The sequence below is a fragment of the Ranitomeya variabilis genome, chromosome 2 (assembly GCF_051348905.1).
Source record: "Ranitomeya variabilis isolate aRanVar5 chromosome 2, aRanVar5.hap1, whole genome shotgun sequence".
Classification (NCBI taxonomy): Eukaryota; Metazoa; Chordata; class Amphibia; order Anura; family Dendrobatidae; genus Ranitomeya; species Ranitomeya variabilis.
The window spans coordinates 329,594,042-329,606,317 of NC_135233.1; the positions used below are offsets into that span (position 1 = coordinate 329,594,042).

The 12,276-nt window shown below is 41.9% G+C and overlaps 1 protein-coding gene across 2 annotated transcripts in view; it reads right to left on the bottom strand.

Annotated features, from left to right (window-relative positions):
* ADGRG4 (adhesion G protein-coupled receptor G4) overlaps nucleotides 1-12,276 on the bottom strand; it is a 153,114-nt gene that overhangs the window by 63,789 nt on the left and 77,049 nt on the right. For both annotated transcript variants that reach the window (XM_077285287.1, XM_077285286.1), the window contains exons 8-10: nucleotides 5,446-5,510; nucleotides 2,166-2,323; nucleotides 864-993 (exon numbers count right to left, since the gene is read on the bottom strand). In XM_077285287.1, coding sequence (XP_077141402.1) covers nucleotides 864-993; nucleotides 2,166-2,323; nucleotides 5,446-5,510 — 353 coding nt within the window. The remainder of the gene's footprint in view (nucleotides 1-863; nucleotides 994-2,165; nucleotides 2,324-5,445; nucleotides 5,511-12,276) is intronic.

The following is a 12,276-nucleotide window of genomic DNA, read 5'->3' on the forward strand; positions in this document are numbered from 1 at the left end:
CTACAATACATCCTTAGGGCAACAGCATGAACCGATAACAAGTCTATAAGCGGTCTTACAGATTTCCAGTACCATGAATGACAGTGTACATAGTCAGACTAGTCCCATATATAACATCTCACAATTTCAGAGGATTCATGCTTACCCATTTGTAATCATCAGGGAAGGCACCCCCACCTCTCTCAGCACCCCTGGACGCGCGTTTCGCGTTCTAGCTTTTTCAACAGGGTCTGCTTGTAGCTAGTCTCATTGTGCTTAAATGTGAATAAAACCGGAAGACGGGAAAACGGCACATGCACAGTGGCACCCAGGGCGCGCCATCACCAGGGCCATCACAGCGGGGCGTGCGTGGAGGTGGAACTCCGCTGTAGGACGTCTCATGACGCGCATGCCCAGCTGATGCTGATAGCCATAGTGAGAGGCGTACACAGTGGATGGCAATGGGCATGCGCACCACCGGCAACCATTTTCTAAAAGACCACGGCGGCGGCCATATTTGTAGTGATAAGTTTATCAGATCACTACAGATTCCCAAATAACCCCATACATGGAATACCCTGTGCAATATAGTGAATATAATATAAATAAGAGGACATTATTAACCCATCCATTTCTATAAATACGCTAATATGGGAAACTACTATCATAACATAGATTACAATTTGGGATGAGTGCACTATAACTAACAACAACAATGATAAAGTGACACGTGCAATGATAGTAAAAAAAACGGTGCAAATATATCATGGTGGACATGGTTAGCGAACGGCAGTCAGCAAAACTTCTTGTTTCTTTAAGACTTCCATATAGGGGACAGAGGGAGTCCAGTCCTATCTTACTTATCGTAATGCCACTGATCTTACCATTCCCTTGTTGCCATCTCATTTGGGTTGGTATGACACTGTAGGGTGGCTTTTTCAGTTGCGGTTGTTTTTGGCCATTCATATTGAAAGTTTTCATACCACGTGGAGCCTTTCCTACAATATTTTGCACCTAAGATTGAAAAACAAATGTAATAAGGAACTGGTAGTATGATTAAAGGGCTTATCCAGGACTATAGAAATTTTTTTTCTACAGGCCTAAGAACAAACAGTCAAAATATTTAAGTTATAACCAATTTACGGTGTGGTCTGTTTGATGTGCGGAGTCCAAGGCACCTGACAATCGGTGCCTAGAGGTGACTGCAATGTACTTTATGTCCCGCAACGCAGCCAAATATTCCACGTTTCTAATTGTAGGTGTTGGAATGGTATGGGTTCACCAGAGCTGGTGTTAATAGATGATAAGAAGACAGGAATTCAAAGATCGATTTATTGCTCAACGCGTTTCGAAGTTTCAAACTTCTTCATCAGGACAGCGCAGGTGAACTCATACCATTCCAACACCTTTGATTCCTTCCTTGTGTTTGCCAGCGGCTCTGTGCACACAACCCTATCAGGGGAGCATGATAGTGCGTACTCTCCTGCACACCGCCTATCCAGATAAGACACTATTGCGCTTTTTGTTCCTTCCAGGCTTACTCCTTTTCCACATTTCTAATTATATCTTTTTCCAAAGTGTAATCTTGTCCCGACTGTTTGCTTATTAGTTTTTTAATATTGCATTGAATATAGGATAAAGGACGGCACAGTGGATGTCATGAATGTGATGAATTATTCTCCATTATTGTCGCCTATTGTCCCACTAGTTTCAATGTTGTAAACCAAACATTGACTGTAAACTGGAGAAATTAGTGTTTTCCTTTATGCTTTTTATCATTCTGCAGTCAGTGGAACAGACGATGGAAAGAATGACAAGGTGGATGGCAACTTTGTCATCAGTCGGATCAGTTCAGTTTCATATATTAATTATCTCCTTGCAAAAAATGCATACATAAATAATCAAATAAATGAAAAATATGGCTGATCAAAAACAAGCTCCGTGTATTGTGGAGTGCCAGTTGTTTTGTTCTACCCATCATAGTCATTTTATAGGCTGGATTTCTGTCTGATAATTATTTCTAAACCCCCCAGATTTACAACTCATAAACCAAATGTAATTCAGTTTGCTGTTAGATGAACTCAATGTTCACAAACTAATAAAATATTTTACAGCTATGTATAAAATCCACACCGGGTTAGCCTTATAAAAGGAGGCCAGTAAAACACTAATTACATGAGAGTTACCTAATCCATCTGCTGTCACATTCTGTGTAGTAAGTTCTGGATTCAGTTCCGGATCTGCAAATCCCTCAACCAGGAGTTTTTTAAGATCATAGGCTAGTAATTCCTGGGTTTTTGAAGAATTTGCACGGACAATAGCTTTGGCAATATACTCTGGGGGACTGAAATAATATAGCATAAGTAACAAAAATATATCTATAAAAACTCAAAAAACGGCACAGATACAACTTGATCACCAACGATAATTTTACTAACTTGGATTCACCAGACTCCTCATTGGTCTCCCTTTTCTGCCAGCAAAATCAAGGAAATAAATCATTAAAAAAAGCAAAATGAAAATCATTACTTAGATAAATTAATAAAAAATAAAAGATGTTATAGCAGAATGAGGGACAAGATAATCGGAAGGATTTTTTTTTTCTGAAAAATGAAAAATGATCAAAAATCAAGAAACATTAACAAAGAGGAAAATAGATCACTTGTGCCCATCAGGATTGGAAAACTACTGTAAGCCATATGCCACGAGGCCACGGAGGAGTGCAAAGTCCTTGTAGCTCTACCCTACAGATCTGTGGGTATTTTACTCCATACAGAACCGAAGGGTTATTATCCCTGTTTATGGACAAATAGGATCGGTAATAAAAAATCCAACAGGCCATGATACAAGTCGGTGCTTTTCCATGTCAGAGCCCTGGCCATCTGACCTAAAGACAGTAAAAAAGAAATCCATGGGGCAATAACTAGCTTACTGCAGTAGCCCTTTCTCAGCCGTTCTCCTTTAAGACCTGCAACTTAAATATTAATAATAATTCAATAAATTAATGCTTGTGATGTAGACACTGTTATCCGTCTAGTGCCATGCCACTAGAGACAGCATGGTTTATATAGTTGGTAAATTGCTAGAATAAATTCATCCTGGTGGGAACATTGTCATAGAAAAAGAATTTAGAGCCTTTTACCTTTTTATTGTTATTTTGTGAAAGGACATTTCCAGGTTCATTACTGCAGCAAACATTGAGATAATAAGAGTAAATCAGGAGTTAAAATATAGATTATAATGATTCATTAGACGTATAGGATATCAAAAGACTGGATCGCTCAAGGATTATGAAAAATCATGAAATATTATGTATGTAATAAAAGATTAGAGTCAATACCCAAGAAGAATCAATAATTAGCCAAAAATCATATTTTACCTGCTTATTAATCAATAGTTCATTCATAATTCTCATATTATATGAAGATTAAAATACAGCATGGATAATGTGCAAGTTATATCGATGATATCCAAAATCTATATTACATTTATAATAAATAATAATGCGGGGGTTCTATAATTTGGTGAAAACAGATCAAATAACAAAGCTCCTGTAATGCTTATGTTTATTAAAGAGCGTACCCCCATTTTTTACAGCATGTGTGAAGGGTAGACCCCATCTTAGGTTCTTATATCCCATTATGACTTCTGGCATTAAACACAGGAGTGTCCGGCCTCAGGCTGCACTCTATGTGACTGCAAACTTGTGAATCTTCACAGTGTGCACATTGCACGCTGTTTGGATCCTGTGGTGCCAGGAGCAGGCGGTCATGTGTTTGATTGGCATACTTCCTGCCACATTCTGACTAGACGTGTCTGGCCTTGCTCAATGCATGTGTATTGAGCGAGGTCTTGCATGTCTAGTTGGCACATGACCACATATATGCAAATCCATACTTGTAGTCACGTACCTGCCACTCCCGCAACTGGAGAATCATCACAACCCCAAGTGTGTGCAATGTGAGGATTCACAAGACTACAGTTACACAGAGAGACATCAAACTTGTAGTCAAAGGCCGGACATCCCATTTAAGACCTCATATCAGCTTTCTCCAGCCACTGCCTTATTTTTGACCTTTTTAAAGGGTTGTCTCAACATGATACATGGGTACAATTGCAACACGATTGTAAAAACAAGCAACTGTGCAATATACCTTTTCATTAAAAATTCCCTCTACTCTAAGGAACACTGCAGGTTATAAGAGGTGAACGACGGGCCAAACTGTCAAGAGTACACCACCGCTAGCAAGAAGATGGAAACTATCAGGATATGGAGTAGTGCTCTGCGGATAATTGATATTGAGAAAACCCTTTTTATGTTGGCCTCACGTAGCACTTTGGGGCTCCTCTCACAATGTGAAAGGAAAGGATCTACTGAAGCATATAATTGTGGAAGTTCATAAAAGTGCATGTTTTACCAATAAAAGATGAAATTGTTATAATCTTATATGATGCATGCCACTGATTTAAGGGGAAGTCATATAAAAGGTAATGTGTAACAAGGTTTTTGTTACTCTGCGATCATCATGATGTAGGGGCACAGACCCTGATTTCAGTGATGTATCACTTACTGGGCTGCTTGCTGCAGCTTTTATAAAATCGCTGTTTTATTGGCTGGAGATCATTCAGTTCTCTGAATACTAAGGACTCCGCTCACACCATTAATTTACAACTTTCTGTGTACCTTGTATATAGGGACGGAGCTGCCAATCAGTGGTGGGGCGTAATTATACAGAGCTCATGAATATGGAGGATGACCTGGCAGCAGGTTTACTAGTCCTCTAGTGATAATCTCCTTCTGATAAAACAGTGATTTTATTAATTCACTTCACAGGAATGAGGGTCTCTGATTCTATATCATGCTGCTCTTAGATTAGGTGGCAAAAACCCAGTGATAGATTCCCTTGCGAACGTTATGTAAATGCTATTATGCCAAAAAAGACAAAAGTATTCTAGGAATGATACCTGAGTTGGCTGAGCAAAAAAATTATATTTGCTGTCTTTTGGGGCACAGAGCCCCCTTCATCCGACAAGTTTACAAATAAGTGACTGACAAGAGCGTATAAGATGTTCCAAATATTTATGCTCTTATATCAGTCATTCATTTGATAACTCGCCAGATGAAGGAACCCCTGTACGCTGGATAATTTTTTTTTAGCCAATAAAAGTATCACTCCTAGAATATCTTTGTCTTTTTTGGCATAAAAGTATTTACTTACATTTTTCTGGCTCACACGGTACCACTATATAATTTGTTTTATTGTACATTATGCTACTGTTAATGAGATATTCCCAACACAGGATAAATGTCTGTAAGATGCCGCCCACCTCTTCTACCTGCACCTATGTGGAAAATCATTGTCCTCTGACTCGTCTAGGGAGGTGCCCACTGTATCAAGGCGAAGAATGAAGGGAAAGATGGGACAGAGCTGACATTACTCATTTAACGCTAAAGACATCACATACCTCGTAGAATCAGATACAGTAACTCCGACGGCAACAAAATCTGTGTTGTTAAAAAGCTGGTCCATCTAAAAAAGAAATATTACATGTATGGATTATAAAGTCAATGCTCTACAGTGATTGCTTTGTTTTCTATGTAGTGCAAATTTTTGGCTAAAAATAAGAACAAAACAAACTATATATATATATATATATATATATATATATATATATATATATATATATATATATATATACATGGCGGGTGAATTGAAGATTGAATAGGTCACAATTTTCTAAATAAATATATCTCTAAAAGTTCTATTGGCATGAATTTCTCGCCAGATGTCGGTAACAACCCATCCAATCCACACAGACAGAGAAATCAAACTATAGAAGTCCATAAATTAAGTTATGTGTAAGAATGGGAAATGACACAGGGAAAAAGTATTTAACACATGAAGAAATAGAAGTGTAAAAAGTCATGGAAAGTCATGACCTCAGCCGCGACCAGGTGCTCCACACAAGATATCACACAGAGGAGTGAAAAGAGTTGTCCAAGAGTCAAGGACCACCTGTGTAGAGCTACAGAGAAACCAGCCAGTACATTCGTTTTAAAGAAAAATATACCGTATTTTGCGGACTATAAGAAGTGACGGATTGTAAGACGCACCCCAAATTTAGAGGAGAAAAATAAGAAGAAAAATGTTTTTTTTTTTAAGATAATAGTGGTGCTTCTTATAATCCATGTGTCTTATTGCTTACTGGGGGTGGTGGCTGCGGTGAAACGGGGTCACAGGGTCACTGCTGGAGGAGGCAAGAGTGGAGCATTGCTGCAGGCCGCAGGTTGGAATGAGGGGGTGTTCGGATGTGTGCCGCTGCGGGTGTTCGGTGGTGCGGGGGCTCTGCCGACATTTTGTGAAAGCGCGTTCAAATTCACCAAACAATTTTGCCCCTATCTACATAATGGGGAAAAAGTGAAAGGAAAAGTGTTGGAGGCAAATTGACAGCCAGGAGGAGATGGCCTACAGGTATATACTATATACAGGGGAGATGACACACAGGTATATACTATATACAGGAGGAGATGACATGCAGCTATATATTATATACAAGAGGAGATGACATACAGGTATATACTATATACAGGGGAGATGACACACAGGTATATACTATATACAGGAGGAGATGACATGCAGCTATATATTATATACAGTAGGAGATGGCCTACAGGTATATACTATATACAGGGGAGATGACACACAGGTATATACTATATACAGGAGGAGATGACATGCAGCTATATATTATATACAGGAGGAGATGACATACAGGTATATACTATATACAGGGGAGATGACACACAGGTATATACTATATACAGGAGGAGATGACATACAGGTATATACTATATACAGGGGAGATGACATAAAGGTATATACTATATACAGGGGAGATGACATACAGGTATATACTATATACAGGGGAGATGACTTACAAGTAATCTAATACATAAAGCTGAATGTGTGTGTGTGTGTATGTCCGGGATTGGCATCTGCACCGTCGCAGCTACAGCCACAAAATTTTGCACAGTCACATGTCTGGACCCTGAGAGCGTCATAGGCTATGTTGTGAGACAAAATTTTACCCCCCGGCACGTTCCAATTCACCAAACAATTTTGCCCCATCTACATAATGGGGAAAAAGTGAAAGAAAACGTGTTGGAGGCAAATTGACAGCTGCCAGATGTGAACATCTTAAAGAGTGAGAGCAATGGCGCCAAAGAGTATACACCATACAGTTGCTAAGGTGGGGCCCCGACATGGGATACTCACCACACGGGGATATGAACACACACACAAAATGCGCCACACACTACCACGTGCTTGAACACATATCACCCTCAGCACACATTTCACCTCACATACACCAACCTCGCCACATAAAAGTCGAAACACAAAAGTCGCCGCTCAAAACAAACCACGCGCAAAACTCGCTACATGCAAAACTAGGCTCACGCAAAACTCGCCACTTGTGCAAAACTCACCTCGTGGAAAACTCGCCACACGCAAAACTTGCACACGTGGAAAAATTGCCACATGCACAAAAGTTGCAACACATGCAAAAGTTGCCTCACACAAAACTTGCACATACTCAAAACGCACCACACATAAAACTCACCACGCGCAAAACTCGCCATGCGCAAAACTTGCTGCACACAACTTGCTACACTAACCTGTCACATGCAACTCGACACACAAATAATTGCTACACGCATGTCGCCACACAAAACTCATCTCACAAAAGTCGCTACATGTATGTCGCCACACGCAACTCAACACAGACAACTTGACACATGAAACTCGCCCTAAAACACACACAAGTCTGGTATTATCCTTCAAAAATAAAAATCTGATTAAGAGGCAGACAAACTACAAGAGCAACAACTGTACCATATAGGAAATACGGCAGCTGTCAGTCACATGACCTATCTATTATGTGTATGTGTGAGCTAATATATACTGCCAGGGGGGAGGACTTCCTGTTGCCTGCGGATTTATCAGGCTGCCAATTTAGCTTACAAATACTGAGTTAAAAATACTGAGCAAATAACGTGTGAACGAGGACTGTTGTGAATTCTGCTCTTGGGCTCCCTCCGGTGGTTATAAGTGGTAGCGCTGCTGTCTTTGGATCGTAGCAGTCATCAGGTGTGTCCACTTATTGCAATTCTGACTGGGCTATTTAGTCTTGCTTGATCCTTTAGTCAGTGCCAGTTGTCCATTGTTTCTGGAGGATTCACATCCCTGCCTGGTCTCTCCTGCTTTGCTGTTCATATCAACAAAGATAAGTTCTGGCTTGTTTTTTGCAGTCCACATGCTGTGGGCCTTATAGTTCAGTGCATTTCCATGTTTTGTCTTGTCCAGCTTTGTCTGTTTAAGGATTTATTCAGCCAAGCTGGTATCTCTGGAGATGCAGATATACCCTCCATATCTTTAGTTAGATATGGAGATTTTGTATTTTCTGTGGTGGATATTTTCTAGTGTTTTAATACTGACCGCATAGTACTCTGTCCTATCATTTCTATCTAGCTAGAGTGGCCTCCTTTGCTAAATCCTGATTTCAGTCTGCGTATGTTATTTCCCTCTCCTCTCACAGTCAATATTCGTGGGGGGCTGTCTATCCTTTGGGGATTTTCTCTGAGGCAAGATAGTTTTCCCGTTTCTATCTCTAGGGGTATTTAGTCCTCCAGCTGTCTCGAGGTGTCTAGGGAGTGTTAGGTAAATCCCACGGCTACTTCTAGTTGCGGTGTTAAGTTCAGGGTCTGCGGTCAGTACAGGTTCCACCTTCTCCAGAGTATGTCTCATGCTGCTCCTAGGCCACCAGTTCATAACAGAGGTCTAATACAGGAGGAGATGACACACAGATATATACTATATACAGGAGGAGATGACACACAGGTATATACTATATACAGGGGAGATGACACACAGGTATATACTATATACAGGAGGAGATGACATACAGGTATATACTATATACAGGAGGAGATGACACACACACATATATACTATATACAGGGGAGATGACACACAGGTACTGTATATACTAAATACAGGGGAGATGACACACACATATATGCTATATACAGGGGAGATGACACACTGGTATATACTATATACATGGGAGATGACACACGTATATAATATATACAGGAGGAGATGACACACAGATATATACTATATACAGGAGCAGATGACCACAGGTATATACTATATACAGGAGGAGATGACACACAGGTATATACTATATACAGGAGGAGATGACATACAGGTACAAACCATATACAGGAGGAGATGACACACAGGTATATACTATATACAGGGGAGATGACACACAGGTATATACTATATACAGGGGAGATGACACACAGGTATATACTATATACAGGAGATGACACACAGGTATATACTATATACAGGAGGAGATGACACACAGGTATATACTATATACAGGGGAGATGACACACGTATATACTACATACAGGAGGAGATGACACACAGATATATACTATATACAGGAGGAGATGGCACACAGGTATATACTATATGCAGGAGGAGATGACATACAGGTACATACTATATACAGGAGGAGATGACACACAGGTATATACTATATACAGGAGGAGATGACTTACAGGTATATATTATATACAGGAGGAGATGACACAAGTATATACTATATACAGGAGGAGATGACATACAGGTATATACTATATGCAGGGGAGATGACATACAGGCATATACTATATACAAGAGATGACATACAGGTATATACTATATATAGGAGGAGATGACATACAGGTATATAGTATATACAGAAGGGATGTGTCACGGAGACCTAGGTAGGAAAGAGCTAATAACCCGGGCCCCTGTGATTTCCCTCAGACTAGGAAAACCCTGACTGACCCTCTCCCAGAGTTTACACTGATGGTGTGCATGTCTGGGCCTCCACCCTCGCCCTATCTCCTGTTTCAACCCTAGGCTGAAACCACCACCCAGTGAAGAGTCCACACTCCAATACCCACAGTTAGCACAGACAAGGATAACGGAAAAATAAGCACCATGCCGCAGTCACTCAGGAATACACTATAAATGCAAAGGGCAAAACAAATACAAATATAGGAAGGAGCAAATAAGACAAAGGGGAATACACCACCAGCAACAATACTCCAACTACTAGCTCACCACTCCAGACCGAGATAACCATGCACAAAACAGAAGCTATAATCGGCGATGCCCAATGTTCAGGAGAACTATTTAAAGGCAGTGGGCATGGCCCAGCTTCCAATCCGAGCACCAGGTAAATTAACCCCGGACCAGCTAGATAAAATCTAGCCGACGCCAATGAGCGCATAGTGGTCAAAAGCAGAATTACCGCTGTCTGTCGAACGACCTAGTCTGAACAGCGTCCGACATGACAGTACCCTGCCTTCTACGAGGGACCCCAGGGCCCTCATGGCTTATAGGACCCGGCTTGTCCGGACAGCGGTGGTGAAAAAACCTGACCACCCGATCCGCATGAACGTCCGAGGCTGGTACCCAGGACCTCTCCTCAGGCCCATAACCACGCCAGTGTACCAAGTACTGTAAAGTGCGGCGCACTACATGAGAGTCAACCACCTTGGAGACTTCAAATTCCAAATTACCATTCACCAAGACTGGAGGTGGCATAGGCGCCGTGTCCACGGAACCCACCACCTTCTTTAAAAGAGACCTGTGGAACACGTTGTGTATCTTATACACCGTAAGAAGCTCTAATCGGTACGCTACTGGGTTAATGACAGCGGTGACCCTAAATGGACCAATAAACCGTGGACCCAATTTAAGGGATGGTATTTTGAGTCTTATGTTTTTTGTGGATAACCACACCCAGTCATCCACACTCAGGTCCGGACCTGGCACACGCCTACTGTCAGCCACACGTTTGTACCTAGCACCCACACTCAACAGGCGCTGTTTAACTCTCCTCCAGACTGATGATAATTGTGCTCCTAACTTGTCTTCCTCCGGGACGCCGGAAGAGCCCCCCTGACTCAAGGTACAAAATTGAGGATGAAGCCCGTAAACACAAAAAAAGGAGACTCCCCAGACGACTCCTGGCGGTGATTATTGATGGCAAACTCAGCCAAAGGAAGAAACTTCGACCACTCCTCCTGGTTATCTGAAACAAAGCAGCATAAGTACTGTTCCAAATTTTGGTTCATACGCTCGGTCTGACCATTTGACTGAGGATGAAATGCCGAAGAATGAGACAACTTGATCCCCAGCCGTGAACAAAATGCTTTCCAAAATTTTGCCACAAACTGAGACCCCTTATCAGAAACGATGTTAGATGGAACCCCATGAACTCTGACCACTTCCTGTACAAATACCTGAGCCAAAGTCTTAGCGTTAGGCAACGAAGGCAAAGACACAAAGTGCGACATTTTTGAGAACCGATCAACAATCACCAAGATGACCGTGTTCCCAGCTGAGGAGGGCAAGTCAGTGATAAAATCCATGGAGATTTCCGTCCATGGCTTACTAGGTACCTCGAGAGGAAGTAGTGTGCCAACAGGACGGGAGCGGGGCGTTTTAGTCCTAGTGCACGTGGTGCAAGCTGACACGTATGAGACCACGTCCTGTCGGATCTTAGGCCACCAAAACCGACGTGACACCAACTCCAAGGTACCCCTAACCCCTGGATGGCCAGCCAGGACAGCATCATGATGCTCCGCCAAAACCTTTAAGCGGAGATGAAGCGGTACAAACGTTTTTTTGACAGGAAGCTCAGATGGTACCTCCTCCTGGGCCTCGGCAATCTCAGCCTCACCCTTGGTAGTGAGAGCCGAAACCACAACACCCTTTTGGAGGATGGGTACTGGATCTTCCCGAGACTCTCCCCCCGGAAAACACCTGGACAAAGCATCCGCCTTAGTGTTTTTAGAACCAGGTCTGTAAGTGACAACAAAGTTGAACCGCGTGAAAAACAATGCCCAGCGAGCCTGCCTGGGAGACAGACGCTTGGCAGACTCCAAATAAAGCAAATTCTTATGGTCGGTAATAATAGTAACCTGATGAACCGACCCCTCCAAGAAGTGTCGCCATTCCTCAAAGGCCAATTTGATTGCCAACAACTCTCTGTTACCGATATCGTAGTTACGTTCGGCGGGCGACAGTTTCTTGGAAAAATAGGCGCACGGACGCAAACCGCTCAAGGATGAGCCTTGTGACAACACCGCCCCCACACCAACCTCAGACGCATCGACTTCTACAACAAAAGGTTTCAATACATCTGGCTGCACCAGAATGGGAG